The 21,226-nt window shown below is 29.0% G+C and overlaps 2 protein-coding genes across 3 annotated transcripts; one reads left to right on the forward strand and one right to left on the reverse strand.

The window, feature by feature from the left end:
- Nucleotides 1-330: 330 nt before the first annotated feature.
- On the reverse strand, nucleotides 331-4,655 carry LOC132937404 (salivary glue protein Sgs-3-like). 2 transcript variants are annotated; one of them, XM_061004221.1, is made up of 3 exons: nucleotides 4,492-4,520; nucleotides 3,992-4,053; nucleotides 331-1,033 (listed from the first exon to the last, which is right to left on the reverse strand). In XM_061004221.1, the coding sequence occupies exon 3, from the start codon at nucleotides 993-995 to the stop codon at nucleotides 441-443; it is 555 nt and encodes a 184-aa protein (XP_060860204.1). In that variant the 5' UTR covers nucleotides 996-1,033; nucleotides 3,992-4,053; nucleotides 4,492-4,520; the 3' UTR covers nucleotides 331-440. The 2 variants fall into 2 exon arrangements, with proteins under 2 accessions (XP_060860204.1, XP_060860203.1); XM_061004220.1 differs by lacking the exon at nucleotides 3,992-4,053 and having other exon boundaries at nucleotides 4,492-4,655.
- A 10,400-nt stretch (nucleotides 4,656-15,055) lies between these two features.
- Nucleotides 15,056-16,839, forward strand: LOC132934845 (uncharacterized). Its single transcript, XM_061001231.1, has 4 exons — nucleotides 15,056-15,409; nucleotides 15,485-16,350; nucleotides 16,416-16,755; nucleotides 16,835-16,839. The coding sequence occupies exons 2-4, from the start codon at nucleotides 15,529-15,531 to the stop codon at nucleotides 16,837-16,839; spliced, it is 1,167 nt and encodes a 388-aa protein (XP_060857214.1). The 5' UTR covers nucleotides 15,056-15,409; nucleotides 15,485-15,528.
- The last annotated feature ends 4,387 nt before the right edge of the window (nucleotides 16,840-21,226 follow it).

Below are 21,226 nucleotides of genomic sequence, written 5' to 3' on the forward strand. Positions count from 1 at the left end.
ATGAGAATGTCATAAATTTAAAAACCATAATTATAATTTATCGTGTGCGACCTATCTCTATCATCGGCCCTTGATAACTCGTCGAACCTAAAAACATTCTTCTGTTTTGACATTTGCTGCGAACCAATCGGAAATGAGTATTTACCTATGATTAGGTACGACTGTACCTATATAGGTTTATTTGTTGGTAAATAAAAACAACTGCATAATATATTAAAAGTATAATAAGCGTATAATGATGTATTGTTATTATATTATAATACATTCACACATACACACATAATATCATAAATAATAATATACAACATTAAACAATTATTATAGGCTAAAATGCGGAATGATTAGGTATATCGTGAATACTGTAGAAAAAAAATTTAAATTTAGTCCAAATACATAGTTGTTGTTTATAAGATATCCATAGTAAGTTTGCGATTTCGATACTAAGGGTTTTTAGGTTTCAAGACTTTAACCATGATTTCCAAGAATGCATCACGAGGCGGGAGGCGGGTCCTGGTTTTCGTGATGGTTGTGGTGATTTTTGGGATCGGGTCGATGTTGGTTGTGGTTGTGGTAGTGGTCATGGTCGTTGTTTTTGTGGTCTTTGAAAACTTGTCATTATTAGCAGAAGGAATGACGGATTCGGTAGTTGTGGTGGTGACAACGGCCGGTTTGATAGTGACGCATTTGAAGGTGGTCACCGTGGTTGTGGTGGCCGTGATCGTTGTGGTATGCGTAGTGGTAGTCGACCTAGCCTTGGTCGTTATTATCGTCGTTGTCGAGGAGGTAGTAATCGTGGTTGTTGCTACACCTCGGGTACGTATGACCAACTCCTCTGGTGGAATTGGAAACAGGAATCCCTTCACTGAACGAAACACCTTCACCGTGCCAGACTTCAGACGAGTGGCGAATGGTCGACGTCCTTTGGGTTGGTCGGCTAAAAGGCCAACTTTAAGCTCCGATTCGGCGCATTTCTTACCACGATCGTTTAACCCCATGATGTTCTGCTGTGGTTTTTACCAGGCAATCTGATTCACTGTAACACAAACGACACGTAGGTCGTAACATAATTATTATTATAATACGGCTTATCGTACACTCATAATATCATAACAAATCGACGGTCGTCAAGATCGTTTGTTAATATATTTTGTATAATAATATTAACAAGCGACGACAATCGCCAATCAGACGGTATATTGTAATATCATTATTTGTTGGTATTTTATAATATTATAACGTGATAACAAGGCGTAAACCCTCTCGATTTTTATAACTATAAATGACTCTGCCTGCAGCTTAACACAGTGGTGTAAACATGGAGGAGATGATATGTTCACTACCCCCCAACCCCCAATCCGCTTATGGTTTTTTACGATTATATTTATATTGGTCGTAAAAATTATGAGCGTCCAGTATCCATGTTAAAAAAATGTTGAACCCCCCCTCCCCCCTCAGAAATTTGTAATCGGTTACCTACAGCCATGCTACCTTTACTACAATTGTAGTATCACAAAAAACGGTACAGCTATATACAGTACATAAAAAATACTAAGTCAAGATCAATAGTAGGAAGGCAGGCTAATAAAATATTATATTAAAATGAACAAATAATAGTAAAAAGATCGATTTTAAATTGCACAATGTTTTCGTTTATGCAAATTACAACAACAGTCCATAATTGATTTGTGCACGAAATAATATGTTATGTAAAACTAACAACCTAAAAACAGTTCAAGATTTTCTTCAAAAACTAAACCGGATTTTTAATAGATTTCTGTATTTTAAAATGCATTATAAGCTCAATACGACAATACCCCAAATCTCAACAAAATTAAAATAATAATTTAGACGAATAAGACGTTGTGGTGACATTTTAAATAGATAGCTAAGGCTTTGATAGGTATCACCACAAGCTAAAACCGTATATAATAATAATCTAACCTATTTATGGGCATTTTCGTGATTTTTACGTATTTTGTCAAAATTTGAACTTTAAATGATTACCTATCAAAAAAAATCGTGTGCCAATCACACTTAAAAGGTTAGTTACCGATAAAAATGTCAATAATACAAAGAGTCCAAGATTTAATACACTCCTATAGTTCTGTACCACAGAAGTCAACTAACGCAAGTCCATTTTTTGAAATTTTGAGTTAATTATATAACCAGAATATGCTTTTTGTGATCTAAAGGTATTAAGACGTAAGTCCTATATACAATAAATGCATAGATAGCAAGAAATATACTAACTTAAGTCCTAAACTATGATAGGAGTATAGAAACGTATGTCCAGCGTTTACAAAAGAAAAGTAATTCAAAATAACATTTTTGAAGTATACAATCGTAATAAGTCCATTGCAACAAATATTTTTGTTTTGTCTCTCCTGTAAAATTTGCTTTTTGTGACTTGCGTTACTTGATTTCTGTGGTACAGAGTTGTTTGTATATTACTGTTTGTATTATTAAATCTTATCGAATGTATATTCTACTAATTAGTAAACATAAACTGCTATAATCTATGTACATATATATGTATATACAGGCATAATAATGATTTAAAAATGGTCTGGTAACATTTTTGAAACAACAACCGAAAAACTGAAATGACTCATCGGCAGCGAACACTGCAAAGATAACATACTGTGTATGATAAACCTTTAACCTACCACACCAATTGACGTTTAGTCGTTTAAGAAACTATCGATTTTACGATGCTTTTTTTGCTTAGTATAGTAATAATACCTATATTGGATTAAAATTTTGAAGAGTGTAAATCTGGTTCTGGTTCAATGTAAAAAAGGCATACCTATTCCGAAAACCAAAGCAAATTATATTTTTGACTAATGCTTGCGATCAAAATCCCTAACGTAAGTTTATTAAACTCGCAAATTGACAAAAGAGGAAATCATTTTTAAAAGCAAAAAAAAAAAAAACATTAAATACCATTGTAATAATATAGATACGTACGAGTACCTATAAGTCATACCAGCCTAACGCATGTTTAGTTACAACACTCGTGTTAAATACATATTATTTATTTATTTGTTTATATTAAAAGTAACGACTGTAAATAGCGCAGACATTCAACAGAATAATAATAATTATATATAATAATATATAAATATGATGATAGTAATATATACAAATGCGATTATTATATTTAAACTATTAAAAGACAATATGTAGCAAATTCTTTAACTTAATGATTTTATTTTACGTCTGTGCTCTTTACGGCTTTTATGGAAAAAAAAATCCAATTTTCAATATTTAAAAATTAGATTCTAACCTAACAAAATTATAACGACTTCTAAATGTGGTAGAAAGAATTGAAGAGCTATTGACAAAATAGTTTATATTCAAATAAAGAATCGAAGAAATCGCGCCTTGGTACCTACTTACTCGGAGGTGGGATATTCGGACATAAAAAATAATATATTGTTAATGACCGGATAACACCTTAAAAGCTATTGTCGAAGTTATAATAAAATAACAATAATACATTTTATATACCTACTAATAATAGTTGGCACGGTTGTCGATACTTAAACGAACGTTTTAATTTCAAAAGCTATTTAAATAATATAGAAAAAAAATTTGAAAATAATACGTGTAAAAATAATAAAAATTAAAATTCGTAAACACCAAATGTAGGTGGTATGCAGTGTATAGTTATTATAAATAAATATATACATTTCATTAATTGTGCATGTATTATTTTCTAATATAATCAGTCGAAACTCGGATTTCGCAAGTATCCAAATAAAAATGTTGACATATCAAAACTTCGAGTTATGGAGGTCATTTAGATAGGTAGGTATAGTAATTTACTAATTTATGATCGGGACTGAAAAATATAGTCCTGTGTACAGAAATTTTGAGATACCGAGGTTTTACTGTAATAACAATTAATATAATATTATAACAATAATTAGTATACCGTCGATTACGTTATCTACTATGATGTCAAAATAATATCGTTGAAAATACTAACGAAGGACGAAATGGCGGCGTAGTGTCAGTTCGGAACACTTCACGAGCAGATAAGTGAAAAACCTATTATTAAAATAATATAAGAAAAAATAATTAGAAAATATTACGTGTAAAAATAATGAAAATTAAAATTCGTAAACGCCAAATGTAGGTAGGTGGTGTAGATATTATAAATAAATATATACATTTAATTAATTATGCACTTATTATTTTATTTTCTAATATACATATTAGGTATACCTAATACAGTCAAACCTCGGTATTTCGTAAGTCTCAATTGGGACCAAATAAAAAATTCGACAAAATTCGAGTTAGGAGGTCATTTAGATAGGTATTGTAATTTACTAATTTATGATCGGGACTGAAAAAAAGATTTCTGTGTACAGAAATTTAGAGATACCGAGGTTCCACTGTAGTAGCTAATATAATACTATAACAATAATTAGTCGATTATGATAACTACAATGATGCTAAAATAATAATAATATCAAAAATACTCACGAAGGATGAGATGGCGTAGCTTCGGTTCGGAACACCTGACGAGCAGATAAGCGAAAAACTGAATGGTCCTGCTATCGTCGGGTGTAGTAGAGAACGTCTTCTGCGTTCGGTTTTTACGTGTACGCGTGTCGCAGACCGTGTGGACAAAGGTGCGCATGCGCGGTCGTCTGTGCGATTGTGTCGCTACTCTCTGGCACCGTTCGGACCGTCTATCACAAAGGGTCGTCCGGTTTTGGTACGAAATGTAACACGTCATAATATTATTGTAGCGATAGGGTTATATTAATATTAATGTGTCGTCGATGTTACTGCTTCGTTGATAATTTTCTAGTTCAGGTTTCGTACGAGCAAATAATTGTATGGAACACGGACTAAGATATACAGGACTGGACACGAGATAATTACTAATTGTTACAAAATGTTATAGGTTGGATGGAGTACGGGGGTCTTTGTCCTTCTAGCAAAACTAAGTCAAATTATCACAAATCTAGTTATATAAGTATCCACTAAGACAGCGCTAGTATTGCTAGAAGGACAAATACCCCCCGTACACCACCCAACCAATTACATTTCGTGGTCAACCTCCCCACACCATCCAACCATGTCGTGTCCAGTCCTGTATAATATCTTAGTCTGTGGTATGGAATATCTAATCAGGGGTGACCAAACGGTCGATCCAGTGGTGCCAACACTGCATGGACCAGGATTCACCAATTAATATTTTTGGAGGGCCACATTAGGAATTTCGACAATTTTCGGGGGCCATCTAAATATTCAAAGCAAATATTTTTAACATTTTGTATTATAATGAATAGGAACCTAATGAATAGTGGCCTAGTGGCGTTAATAACAATAAATTAAATTAAATAAATTCAAATAAAATATAAATGATTTATGTGAAGTCTCATAATGACGTTTAATATTGAAAAAGAATATCTAACCACCAAGTACTATAAAATATATATTATTTAAAAAATGTAAGCATGCAAAATTGAAGTGATTCTGATTTACTACCAGCAACAGAATTATGGTTTAGTAAAAAAAATAAGATAATACGACCTAATAAAGATAATGCATACAGAATCCATTGAGAAAATATGGTTTCGTTTTGAGAAGTTTTTTCCTCATAACTTAGAAGATGATGATAAAAAACCCAAAATTCCAGTTTAAAATAATTTTCCATGTTATGTTTTTTAATTGTAGAATCTATAAGATCTATATTTTACTGAGATATTGAGGTAAGAAACATTTTGTAAGTATTAGTATTACCTATGTATGAAAAATCCAAAATTACTACTTTAAAGCATTTTACGTGTAAACATATTCTAACTTGTGCGTACATAATATTACAGTGAAATTCGTAAATAACGGACAGTCACAAGACCATTGAAAGTGTCCGTTATATACAAACGTTCATTATAGACAGCACATTGGAATACCTATCTTTTAACCGGGTGGTGGGTTATTATCATATTGTCTGTTTCAGTGAGGGGTCCGTTAAGATTAAGACATGTTTACCGTAAAATATATTGATCAATAAAATATAGAGGTTGGTCGAAATAAAAAATGGTATCGATCCAAACCTTTTAATAGTATATAAAACCGAAATTTTTAATCGTATGTTATAACGAACATATACCGAACAACTCAGTGTGATATCGAAGCAGTGCCAAATGTATGCAAGGACAAATGGGACATTTGCACTGGGCCCACTCGTACAAAATTATAATAAATTGTATACATTTTTATCTATCTTTGGGAAAACAATATAGATTTGAATTTTACTTGGATATTTTGGTGGGTTATAAAGTATAATTATATATAATTTTAGATTTTTAGCAAATTGGATCAAGATGGTACTTTAGAGGTGACATTTTTCGATATTCTCAATAGTTCAAAAATCACCGACAAATATTAAAAAATACCGTTAAAAGCGGGATTTTAATTTCTAACGCTTTGTTTATCACCATAGAAACGAATAAAAAATAACAATATCATAATATCATTTCAACTTACCTACAGGCTATAATAAATAATAACAATATAAAATATCCAGACTGACAAACCATCTCCACTCAGAATCGTTTTTCTCGTACAATGTCACAATGATATTATATTATTGAATTCAAATTTAATACAATCCATTATACATCGACCCAGTTGTAACCTACTGTACAGCAAAGCGACATCCACTTACCCACTTTTTTATTTATTAGTCGTTCTATGGACTGATTTTGTAAAGCCTAATTTTTGAAATCAAAACGTAATGTAACATGGTACAAATTACAAATATTACATTGGTAATGATGTGATTTTAATTTAAATAAAAATAGATATTGAATGAATCAAGTATCTATTGAAATTGTAATACATTGAAAAGTAATTTACTTAATTTACTAAATATGAATCTAAGTGTTTTTCCACCACAAAAACAATTCTTATAAATACCATATTATTAATTTTTTTATTAACATTAACCATGGCTATTGGATAAAGTAAAAATATTATTTTTAAAACTTTTATTTTGTACTATTATGTAAAAGATAGAGTATAATATTTTTGAGGGAACGTCATATTGATTTCTCTAAATATTGTTTCAAAACAATTTAAACATCATTTAAATTTACAACATTTTTTTGTTTATTTTGAAACTCAAATACAAAGTCAAATAACAATAAAATATAAAATCGATGACATTCCCTCAAAAATATTATTCTCTATCTTTTTTGTAATGGGTGATTTTACTCTATGATTATTTGAAAACAGAAAAAACAATTCTGGGCAAATGCGTTTTGTCTATGTTACATATTGTCAACTTACAAATGCACATATTAATCCCAAGTATAGAATTGATGAGTTGAAACAATTAAATCTTGGTCTACATAATGGCATTGAAGTTAATAAGGTATATCAAAATTATCGTAGCAATTGTTTGTATAAATAATATAATATTAAAATATTTATTTTGATCAAAAAAGTCCTTGTGATCTCAATTTATCTTAATATGTTCATTTATAATTGTGCGATTGGTATTATTAACTTAAAATTTTAATGCAGAATGGTTTTTTTTGAAATATTTTATGTTAAGTTGTTAATTTTAATCAATACCTAGTTTTTAAAGTCATAATATTGCATTATAATATGTTTAAAACAATGATGATTACATTATAACAATTGAAAGAAAGAGAAAAAATGCCTATATTTATTTATGCAATATTTTTAGTCTGATCTAATAAACTGTAAAACGTTTATGATCAAATCAAGTAATTTACAATGTGCATCTAAATTATATGATAAGATTTTACTAGTTTAAAGAATATAAACCATGTTCCAAAATGTCAGTGAAATAAGAAATGTAATACTTAATGTATATTAAAAAATAATGTATATTGTATATAGTAGCAAAGAACATATCCGGCGAGTATTAGACAAAATGTATAAATTATAAACTTACAACAGATCTAATAATAAATCGGACTACTAAAAGAACTAACAATGGGGAAGTTATAACCTCCTTCCTACTGCACACAGGGCAATTTACAAATTAAACATTTAATTAATAATATTATCATTATTAAACTAATATAATACATCTTAAATATTTACCAAAAACCAAAATGTGGTAAGCAGTTAAATTTTATATTATCATTAACATAATTTTATATTAGCTTTTATTGTAGACCCATATAAAATAAATATACATTGAGAATATTTATATTTTGTACAGAACTTATATAAATAAGCCCTTATACATTAAACTTTTCATTTATAGAGGTATTTAGATTTAAAAAAAGAAACCTAGATCCTTATACACAATAGTATAAATAACTATAAATTATTAACTTTAAACGGCCATTTTCTTGTAAGATCTCTGGAATAACTAATATTGGTGCTTCACTGTAATGAATTTATATTAGTTTAAAATATTGTACACTGTCATGTTTTTAATTGAAAAATCACAAGTGAATAATATTTTAAACTATGAATAAAGACAACATATAATGATCCACATACACTTACAAGCAGACTGTTGACAATCAACTGCAAAAACAAAATATATATATTATTAAGTACAAAACATTTGGAGGACGTGGTACACGCATGTATTGTCTCCATCTTACACATTTATGTGCCAAATTTTCATTTTCCAGTTTCAATAATAGTTTGCTGTCAGTTTTGATATTAGAGTGCATTGATCTATTATCAAACTTATAGGTATGAACATTAGTTTTTTATGATATTTTAACTTTTAAGTAAATTATGAGCATTTAAAAATATTAACATTTTACATACTCATAATTCACTGAAAAATTAAAATATCGTGAAAAACCAAAGAGAGAACATCGATAATGTTCTTACCTAAGAGATTGATAATAGGTCAATTCACTGTAATATCAAAACTGACAACACACTATTTGGCGAATGGAAATGAGGCAAATAATAATAATAATAATAACTTTCAGATAAGAACTTTATCTGTGATTTCTCATTGGATTTTTATGATATTTTAATTTTTAAGTGAAATTTGATCATTTAACTCACTTAAAAATCAAAACATCGTAAAAACCAATATCAAGAATACCAGGTAAAGGGTTTTAAGAAGCGGAAAACTAAATTAATTATAAGTTTATACTGTATTGGAAATCGTAGAGTGTAATCAATTTTGAATAACAAAAACATTTATTGAATACGATAAAATATTTAATAAATAAACGCAAGTGATGTTATACAATTACTAGTGGGTTTTACAATAGCGTTCAACAATATTTCAAAAAAAAATTTGAATTTGCACCGATCATAATATGACAGTCAAATACAATATCCACAATATAAAATAACTATTGGTAAAAACTAAAAATCCAAAATCTATGAAATAAAATATCCCTATTGACGATTTGTGTAATGTGCGATGTTGTTGGACACAGTATTTAACATCATCTCCGGGATTACTAAATTAAATATTAGAATTTTAATAAATGTTCGTTTTTATTTGTTTTCAATTCCTGATGATTTGAAAAGTATTGAACATTGTTTACTTTTCACCCCACAGTTGATAAAGTAGATTGAATTAAATATCAAAAACCACCCTGAAAGTAGAAAGTCAAAGCATTTTTTTTTTCTATGATAATTATTATTGGTTTGTGACACAAAAAAAAAAAATAGTTTTTTTAAGGTTTTTTTCAATAATTTACAATAAAAATTTTATACAAGGTTCTTCTTAAGTTATTATAATTGCAGTTCAAAAATGTTAAAGATATTTATTTTTCTCTAAAAGTATTTTTAATTTAAATTTTAACAAATTTACAAATACCTAATTATAAATTATAACTATTTATAGTAATTTCTAAAAATTAAAATGTTCAATATTTATAGCTAAGGGTTGAAAATGTAAGCAATGTTTCTCATGAAAAGTCTGAAAGTATATATATACACAGATTTATTTTATAGATATTAAAAGTTCAAATTTGAACGAAATTAGATATTATATTTCAACAAACAATAATGATCTTAGTTATTTTGTTGTAATTTAAAAATATTATTCATGGGTACTTGAAACTTGTAGAGTATATTATAATCATACATTATACTTTATACACACAATGACATTATGGAAATTTTTTTTTAAAAAACGTATTTAACCTACTGTCTTACTAAGGTCTAATGTTGTGTCTAATACTAAAATAAATTACAAAATATCATAAAATATATACTATTAGTGATATTAACTGACAGACCGTTTCATATATAATGATATACCTTCTTCTTTATTGCTTTCAAATATAACACGTCCATTAAACTGTGTCCTAGCTGATTTAAACAAAATAGCTTGTATTATGCCGCATGCAGACAACGCACAGCCCACTCCAGTAGGCACGCTACATTACAGTCACTCACTCGACACCTACAATACAGCAGAAGGGTACCCACTGACCAATTTATTTTTATTGATATTTTAATTTCAAATTTGTATTAGTTAGATATTTTAGCAAAGAATAACGATTTCAGTTATTTTGTTGTAATTTAAAAATGTATTCCTAGGTATATTATTATATACTGTAATATTATACAGACAATGTTATTTTCAAATGCAATGATTTTGTCAAAAATTAATTGAACCTCCTGTATTACTAATAGTAAAACAAATTACTTTAATAGTAATAAAATCATAAAACTATTAAAATTATTGAAATAGTAAAATAGTCTTTGATAGAAAAAGACTTATGATAGTAACTTAGAGATGTTTATGCTTATTAAAATATGTTTAAATAAAATATATACATATATAAATAAGATATATTTAATAATTCTATTTGGAATCATGGTAATAGTTTTCTCTAGCCGCGGAAAAACACAATAATATAAAGTATAGCCCCACACCCTACACACTATAGAGCCTATTTATTATAAGATTCTCTGTCACAGCTAGATACACTAGGTACCTCACAACTTGGTTCTACACATTTGTGCTATATCACACTGTCTAGAGCCTGCTTGTTGCCATTGTCTACCACAAAAAGCAGACAGGCTTCTGTCATAATTAGACATAAACATGATATCTAATAATAAAATCATGTCTGTACACACTGTACAATATTATTTGCAAGTTGAGATTATATTAGAGTATTAAGCCTTGTTGTCTAGTACTTACATAATATTTTACTCAGCATATAACCACGACGGGGTGATGATGATCCACAGATAGCGTTAGAACTCAAAGTAATCCACACAGAGTGTCTTAATGGTATTTCAGTTGTAGTTGCAGACACATGGAACGGACTATGGTTCCAGTACTCCAGTCCGTTATTGTATTTGATTCCAGTGAAGTGAACTACCTAGCAACGACAAAAAAAATTGTATTATTCTAAAATATTACACATTGGAAATTCATAGGTGAATGTACGAGTCATAGGTTTTGAGAAGTGTAAATGTGCGAGGACTCCAGCGAGCGAGGTGAACACACAAACACATATTCGCTTGAGATCTGACTCTTGTGTCAGAAGGTCTATGCTAGGTTAGGACAGAATGAACAAAATAACACAATGTTTTACGGTTGCTTTTAAAGTTATTTGTCGTATACCATTCGAAAAGGTGTGCGGTACGTGAGGCACTGGCGCTACATGTTATAACGTACTATTAACAACTGTCGGAAGTCGAAATCACTTTTTGTCGGAAACCTGTGGTTCGGTCGAGTGCGGTGAGCAAAGAGAAGGAATAATCATAATAAAATGTGCTACTTTATCAAGTGAATAACGATGGCCGGCGGCATCTTTCGCGTCACGGAACGAGTCTTCAAGCTTAGGCGTCATGAGATGGGATGCAAGACATAGTTACAAGAAACAAAATTATAATTGTCACAGAAGTCGTAGGTAACTACCAATGCAAAACTCACAAAAAATATTTTGCGTTGCTGCGAGCAAAGTAGTGATAAGCCGCCGTAACACTAGCACACGGTCTTAGATAAGAACAATATGTTATGGCGGTATAATACAAGTCTTATACATGGAACTATAATAATATAATGTTATAATATATGACTATATAAAGGGTTTCATTGAATTGTTGTGTAGAGTCATCATTTTTAATATCTACCTACTTCAGACTGTATTAAACTCGATATGTGTTGGTGATGATCTTCCGTGAAATTGTAGTTGTACTTACAGTTGAATTTATAACCTAAAATATAATATTAATTAATATATTAATAAAAACACTATTTTTTATTATCTATTCTATGCAAGAATTCTTATGGGGTGACACAGCTGCACAACTGTCAACTACTGCCACGACCTTATACTACTCCGATATTTCATTATTAATACAACGTATACAACTATCTCGAATATCAATTGTTACGAATATCAACTACATCGATATTAGATTGTACGGTGAGCCACAGTCACTGTTACGATATTAATTATTATCACAGAATAAAATAATAAATGATAACAATAATAATATTATATAATATTATATATTATGTAGTATGTACATTAATAATTGTATTCGTAATTACTTCTCGAGTCTTGTCGTTTTAATTTAATTTAGGTAATTTGTCATGAAATTGCTTAGTTGCGGTAAAAATATTCCTGTAAGTAATAGCCAAATAAAGCCAATAGGTAATTATAATTATAAATTTATCTTTAGGGAAAAATGTCTTTTTTGTTTATATTTTTAAATTTTTAATAAATTAATCTTAAAAATTGTATATAATCAATTTTTGCACCATTGATATTCTAAATTATAAAATCTATAGTTGTACTGTTCTGGCCTATGTTATATATTATTTAACGATATGTACAAATAAAATTCTTTGAACTATGAGCAATTTATAGTTATTCAATTTTGTATTAACTAAAATTAGTATTTTTTTTCTTTTGAACATTATAGATAGGCACCTGGTAATCAATTATGATAATTTTATAAACTTTATGTTAGACCCTAAGCCTTATCTTAAGTTATATACTATGATAACCAATACAGAACTCGTAACAATAAGATTTATACACATTTACAAAACACAAACATAAATAAAAAACATACACAAGTTTATGTATTTAAAGTGAAATTTATTAAATTGAAGGAAATTAAATTTATGATTTAATAACTTAGTTATACTATAAACATTTGGATTACGCCACAATTTAAATATATGTACCGTGATCTATTGGGTACATCCCTCATGTAGCGTAAACACCCTAGACACTGACTTCCAGTTGAATCTGTAAAATTATGATTTTCTATCCACCCACCTGTAATTTAAAATACTAATTTATATGACGTAATAATTTAATATTTATATGTTATTATTTACCAACAGCATGTACAATATGAATAGGCTGTGTTCTCGGGAAAGGAACCTTACAAACAGGACAACGCTGTATCCGTTCTGCACATCCGTCACAGCACCATCCATGGCCACGTGGTAAAAAAATGTTTTCAGCGCCAACCTCATCGTGATTTTCTAAACAAACAAAACATCTGTCGAGGTCTTCATCTACACAATTAAAAAAAAGTAGATTTTTGCTATAATAATTATAATTGAAAAAGTTGTTTTAGCTAACAAGATTATTTTTTATAGGTACCTCCAATTGGTGGAACAGCAAAATGAACCGGTGTGGTATTTACCATGAATAAAGCTGGTACTTCTATTGAATAGAATAGAATTTTTTATTTTTGTATATTAATTATATTATATATAATTACCATTTGTTAATAACAATTGATTTTCATCTACATCGGCTTGTTTGTGATCATCATATACTGGTTCAACCACATATTCCACTTCCTCTACTAATAAATTAAATTAAAATATTTTCTGCATTATGAAATACTTCAACTATTTTTTTTATATTTAGATTTACCTATTGGTGGATTATTTACTCCTCGGCCTCTGGCCTGTATACGTCCAATTGGTCTTCCTCTACGTCTTGGAATCCTATTATTTGGGACTGGACCAACGACTTGCATATTACCACGACCACGGCCTCTAACCCTAGGAGGTAGTAGTGGTGGTGGGAGTGGTATTCCGCTTCCCACATATTATTTGTAGGATCTGAATCATATATTGAAGTCTCCCCTTGTCAATTCTTGTTTGTAACCAGTGGCATGATAAATAGTAATTTCAGAGGCAATTGCTTCTGAGATTTTTCTTGAATAGAGGTGTTTGTGGTAGTCGATGGGTCCCCTAGTAAATGTAATATGATATACTTAATAGGTAGTCAATAACGATCTGAAATATAATTAGTTATATTATATGAATACATTATTATGCATTAATACTTGGGATATTTGTAACTTGCCTCTGGAAAATTTTTAGTTCGCCACGCAACTGTGTGTAACATTTCACCAACCGTCATATAGGTGAATCAGGAAATAGTTGATGGTCCACTTCCAGTGCACCGATAGAATGCTTTCTCATCATCAAGGTTTTTTTTACGGTGCGATTAATGTGTTTGTGTTTATTTTTCAACATTGTTGCCGTACAGTGATTTTCAATGGAATGGTATTCATCCTCTATTTTGATCCATACAACCTTTTTCATTCTATTCAACATTTTTAATACAGGCTGGCCAAGGTATATTATTTTATAATAAAATAACTAAATGACAGTTTGTACATTGCTCAATATATTTAAACAAAAATATTGAAATATAAATTTAATATGTAATATTTTGATAAATTAGTGTTACCTCTTACTTGGGCACTTGGCTTCACAGCATCTGCTTAACGTTCTAACCTAACCGACTTGAACTTATTCACAAACAAGACAAGTAAATCAGTGTCAGATGCATTGAAATGTATATTATAATATTATTTTTTAACGTTCGAAGTTACCTACTGATTTATGGTTTACCTATTAGCAAATTTGCAATTCAGATATTATTATTTGTGTAAAATGATAATATGATTGGTGATAAGACAGTGTACTGCATGAATGAGTACCTACGGAAGCGTTGAAGGGCCAACCATATGTTTTTTTTATCTCATTATTATGGATTATCACAAGTCATTATTATAGATTATAACAATATAACTCATAATAACGGATTCGACAACTCGTAATAACGGATTGACAACTCGTAATAACGGATTGGATAACTCGTAATAACGGATTGGATAACTCGTAATAACGGATTGGATAACTCGTAATAACGGATTGGATAACTCGTAATAACGGATTGGACAACTCGTTATTACTAATTACTAATTACGAGTTGAAAAGCCATCTACATGTTTTTTTATATCATAATTATTGATTAACACAAGTCGATATTATGAATTAGAACAAGCCAGTGCAGCCTAGCTGTGGCAGTTAAATACTTTAATCGTGTGAGAGAGTGACTTATTTAGTAATTTCGTTACCTACGTCTCAGTCATTGTAAATGTTCATTTGGAAATTGGAACTATTTATTAAAAGGTATGTTCATAGTCATTATTTACTTTATAATATTATAAACTATATGTCGTAATTATCTGATTTAATGATTTATAGGTACCCATGATACATACCTATTGAATTAAAACACATTTTTTACCATGGATTTAAACAAAACTATAAAGAAATATTTTGATATGGGACTCAATTATTCAGAAATCATAGAATTTTTACATAAAAATGACAATATTTCTATGAGCTTACGCACCTTGAAGAGAATATTAAAAAGCTTATCACTTGCTCGGCGAAAAAATGTTTCATCTATTGCCACTGTTGCTGATTTTTTGGCATCACAAGTCCAAGGTTCATCTCAACTCCATGGCTACAAATGGATGCATTTAAAGTGCATTCAGAATGGTTTTACTGTTAAGCAAGAAACGGTTAGATATTTATTGAATGACTTAGATCCTGAAGGTGTAGCTATTCGAAAAAGAAAAAGATTAAGAAGGCGGCAATATCATAATAAAGGTCCGAATTACCTATGGCACACTGATTGTTATGACAAATTAAAACCCTATGGAATTCCTATTAGTGGATGCATTGATGGATTTTCTCGTTATATTTTATGGCTAGAGGCGGCACCAACTTGTAATGACCCTAGAGTTATTGGTGGATTTTTTTTGAATGCTGTTAGTACTCTTAAAGGTTGTCCTACTTCATTGAGAACTGATGCGGGAACGGAAAACCGACATATTGAACAAATACAGACATTTTTCCATAGGAATAATCATTCAAATAATCGACCATTTTTATATGGAACTAGCCCAGCTAACCAAAAAATTGAAGCTTGGTGGGGTCACCTTCGAAAACACTGCAGTCAATTTTGGATGAATACATTTCAGTTACTTAAAGATGATGGATATTTCAGCGGATCATTTGTTGATAAAAATCTCATTAGATTTTGTTTTATTGATTTAATTCGAGTATGTTTAGTGTCATAATTCATAACTTATGTTTTGTATTAAATAAATTCAAATTTTGGTTTTAGAGTGAACTGAATAACATAAAGGAAGAATGGAACAGTCATAAAATTCGAAGCACCAAGAATGCAATTGCACCATCTGGTCGTCCAACTAGCATGTTTAATTTACCTCATTTGTGGAACTCTGAATCATATCTGTTTGATGTACAGGACGAAGACATATCAGTGTGTAAAGACGAATGCGTATTTGTTTCTCAATTAATATGTGATGAAACCATTTTTGAGTTATGTCATATTTTAATTGAAGAAAATAATTTAGTTGTAACAAATGCTCATGATGCCTATGATGCTGTAAATTTATATATTGAGTTAAAAATATTATTTGATAAACTGCTTGAAAATACAATTTAATATGATGAAACAAATCTTAATAATATTTTTATTTTTACTTTTAGTAGTAGTTAAATTTAGTAATTTACAATTAGACTAAGCAATTATCTTATAAACAAACGTTTATTAAACACCCAAAGACAGTGGCGCCAAACCATTTTTAAATCACTGGAATAAACTTTTTTTGGGTTTCAGACTTTATGACTTCATGTATACTATTTTGCTATTTACACTATATAATACTTATAATATGTCAAGCACTAAGCAGTCACCCACCACCTAAAAAAGTTCTGGGGTAATTAACCCAGTATCCATGTAATGTAATGGAATCTTAGTTCTTACACATACACATCATAAGCTCCAGGATGGCTATAATGTAATCAAAGATCAAACATGTACTGACTAACTCACTGATTCACTTGCTAGGAATCAGTACAATCCTATATATTATATAATTAATTAATAATCAATTACTATGGAAAGTATATAAACTTTTAGTGGTGGCACTTATGCGAGGTATACATTTTTAAATTAGTTATTATTAATTATACAGTTAATAAACCAGAAGGGATGGTTGAGATGGTCTGGGTTAAATATTTTATTTCTGCTACATAACTTATGGAAACTTGATCCCACTGCTAAAAAAATGTGAAATTGTCAAATTAAAAAATACCTTTTATAATAGGTATATTGTTTATTTTTTAAAATGTATTGAACATTTAGAGTATAGTATAGCATACTACAATATCAGAATATAGAGTTTGCATTTTTAACTGGCAACAGAGTGCAAGAGATCAGTGGCGTATTTAGGAATTTGTCATGGAAAGGGTCCAGATAATTTTCAGAAAACAGAGCCGAGAAGGGAAAAGCCTCCCACACCACCCAATTGCTCTTTATTAAATAAATATACCACATTTATAAGACTATTTAATTATTAAATAATATGACGTACAAAACAAAATTAAAAAAAGCGGGGTAAGTGGATGTCGCTCTGTATTAAACTTGAATTCAATGATATAATCTCATTGTACAAGAAAAACGACTCTGAGCAGAGACGGTTTGTCAGTCTGGATATTTTATAATGTTATTATATGGCCTGCAAGTTGAATTAATATTGAAATATATTTATTTTTTTTTATTCATTTCTATGGTGATAAACAAAGCGTTAGAAATTGAAATCCCATTTTTAGCAGTTTTTTGTAATTTGTTGGTGGTTTTTCCCTTGGAATTAAATATCTATTGAGAAAATCAAAAAATGGCCTCCCTAAAGTACTATTTTGATCCAATTTGTTAAAATATAAGATACCTACTACAAATTGAAATCGAAGCACTCTTTCTGATAAAAATGTTGTATACAGGAAAAAAAAATAATAATAAAAACACCATTGTAAAACCAGTAGCTTCATCGCTCTGCTCAGAATCTAATATAGTTATGTTATAACTTGTAACTTTTATAAAAATATTTCCTAAAATACATTACTTCATTCATTGTTGATCTTAGATAACTTTTCAACCTTTTTAAAGTTAAAAAAGTCAATTTCCATTTTTTTTAGTTTTTTTTTTCTATAAATATCAATAAAATATTATCTGTTGAGTAAAAAAGCTTGAAACTTTAATAGAAGGCTCCTAGGTTATTGTTTCAAAGGCAGATGAAAAAAAATTAAAAATCCTTAGTCACAGTTTTTATTTATAAGCATTTAAAGTTCAAATTTTAACAAAATACGGAAAAATCACGAAAGAATAGCAAATTATTTTGAGTTGAGAATTCATAAAAATTTTTCTTTTTAAATCTAAGATTTAAAAATGTAGTATAAGATTACTCATAAGTTTGTCTACCTTTATCAAAAAAAAAATGTCTAGAAGAAACTTAAATTAAATTTTTATGAGCGTCTGAAATTTATATTTTTACAACATTTGATATTTACTCGATTTCTCATGTAACAATTTTCTTGTTTTATTGTAATTAAAAAACGAATGACTGTAGATACTTGAAAAATTCACTGATTGTTTATATTAGCATTTTCTATACACCATAAAATGTTGAAAATATTTTGACTCTTTTTGAGCTGTTTACGGACATTGTCAGTTTTCAATTTTTTTAGTTTTTTTTTCTATAAATATCAATAAATTTTTATTTGTTGGGTAAAAAAGCGTGAAAATTTAATATAAGGCTCCTGATATATCGTTCTAATAGCAGTTGAAAAATATTAAAAATGCATATGCACAATTTTTTTTATAAGCATTTAAAGTTCAAATTTTGACAACATTTATCAAATTTATAATTTATTAGTTATTTTGTGGTTAAAAATTTATAAATTTTATAAATTTTTAACTTTTATGGCTAAGGATTGAAAATTTAAAACAAGGCTCCACGTAAATAGGTTATATATAAATTACTTTATTCACTATAATATCATCAAATATACTTGGAAAAATCATAGGCTGACTGACCGTTTTCGCTCAGAATCGTTTTTCTTATACAATGATATTATATCATTGAATTCAAATTTAACACCATCCATTACAGTGACCCACTTGTAACCTACTGTACAGCAGAGCGACATCCACTTATCCACCTTTTTATCAATATTTTTAATAACATTTATAAGATAGGAACGGACTTGAGTGATTCTAAGTGAAGTGATACACAAGGGCCGCATTTTTGGGAGGGATTCAACCTCACTGAAACTTTTTTATAGTTAATGAATTTAATTTATGAAACTAAACTAATTATAATAATTTAACATGTCTCCCTGATAATATTATGATAATTGATAACTGTATATTATGTTTGTATTGTTATACTATTTTGCCTTATCAGTGGCGTGCTCATGGGGGGGGGGGGGGGAGGTGAGGGATTATATCCCCCCCATTGTCGTTTTTTACCTACCTACAGAAAACCACTTATTAGTTAGGTATTAGAGCTGTTAAGAGTTATTAATTTTATTCGTTGAGTGTCTCAAAGCTTGAAATTGAATACAAAACTCCTAATATATTCTTACAATGGCAGTTGAAAAATATTAAAAATACAGTCACAATTTTTTTTTATAAGCATTTAGTTCAAATTTTGACAAATTACGTAAAAATCATGAAAATGTGCAAATTATTTTGAGTTAGAAATTCATAAGAATTTTTATCTAACTATCTAAGATTTGATAATTTAATACAAGATTCCTCATAAGTTTGTCTACCTTCATCAAAAAAAAAATGTTTACCGGAAAGTCAAATTAAATTGTTATGATCGTCTGAAGTTCAAATTTTAACATCATTGGACATTCACTTGATTTCCTTATGTAGAATTTGTTTTTATATATATAATATATATCAATACATTTTTATTTGTTTGGTCAAATAAAGTGAAAATATAATACACAGCTCCTAATATTTTTTTACAATACCAGTTGAAAAATATCAAAAATACATATTATGCATAATTTTTTTATAAATATTTAAAGTTTTGATTTCGATAAAATTTATCAAACTTAAAATTTTAAAGCGGGTAAGTGGATGTCACTCTGCTGTACAGTACGTTACAAGTGGGTCAATGTATAACGGATTGTATTAAACTTGAATTCAATGATATAATATCATTGTATATAAGAAAAATGATTCTGAGCGGAGACGATTTGTCAGTCTAGATATTTTATATTATTATAATTTATTACCTATAGCCTTTAAGTTGAATTAATATTATAATATTATTATTTTTTATTCGTTCCTATAGTGATGAACAAAGCATTAGAAATTAAAATCATGTTTTTAGCGGTTTTTTCGTAATTTTTCAGTGGCATTAAATTACTATTGAGTAAATTGAAAAATTACCTCTTTAAAGTACCATCTTGATCAAATTTGCTAAAATATAAGATACTATATTATGTTTAAATCAAAGCACTCCTTCTGGTAGAAATTTTGTATCCAGGATAAAAATAATAAATAAATATATACCATTGTAAAACTACAAGCTTCTTAAATGATTGTGTAGTTAAAAATGTACCTATACATATTAATAATAAGAATATAAGTATAATATAAAATATCATAAGCTGCAAAACCACCTCTGCTCAGAACCTTTTTGCACACATGATGTATATAATTGAATTCAAATTTAAAGTCACTCACTTGTAGCCTACTGTACAGCAGATTCCACTTAACCGCTTTTTTATGTTTATTTTAAAAAAAAAATTTTGTCCCCCCCCTCCTTAATTTTAAATTCCTGAGCGCGCCACTGTGCCTTATACATAATATTATAATATTATTAAATACATTTATTATAATCGACAATCGTTCACATACAAATTTTGTTGGCATTTATTTTACTATGTTTAATAAATAGGTGACACGAACGATATTTTATCGACGTATGTCGATAACTCATTGAAGACCGGTAATGCCGTTTTTACACGAATATGGCTATTGAATGCTGAAGCATAATATTAAATGTAATTCTGAATTTTTTCCAAATATCTTTTCTTTTTAAATTATTGGCA

Source organism: Metopolophium dirhodum, chromosome 1 (genome assembly GCF_019925205.1).
Source record: "Metopolophium dirhodum isolate CAU chromosome 1, ASM1992520v1, whole genome shotgun sequence".
Lineage (NCBI taxonomy): Eukaryota > Metazoa > Arthropoda > Insecta > Hemiptera > Aphididae > Metopolophium > Metopolophium dirhodum.

What these genes read in the sequence shown, in the direction of transcription:
- LOC132937404 (XM_061004220.1), bottom strand. Translation starts at nt 995, where the DNA reads ATGGGGTTAAACGATCGTGGTAAGAAATGCGCCGAATCGGAGCTTAAA.
- LOC132934845 (XM_061001231.1), top strand. Translation starts at nt 15,529, where the DNA reads ATGGATTTAAACAAAACTATAAAGAAATATTTTGATATGGGACTCAAT. An exon ending in GTTTTATTGATTTAATTCGA is followed by an intron (nt 16,351 to 16,415) that starts GTATGTTTAGTG and finishes TTTTGGTTTTAG; the next exon opens with AGTGAACTGAATAACATAAA.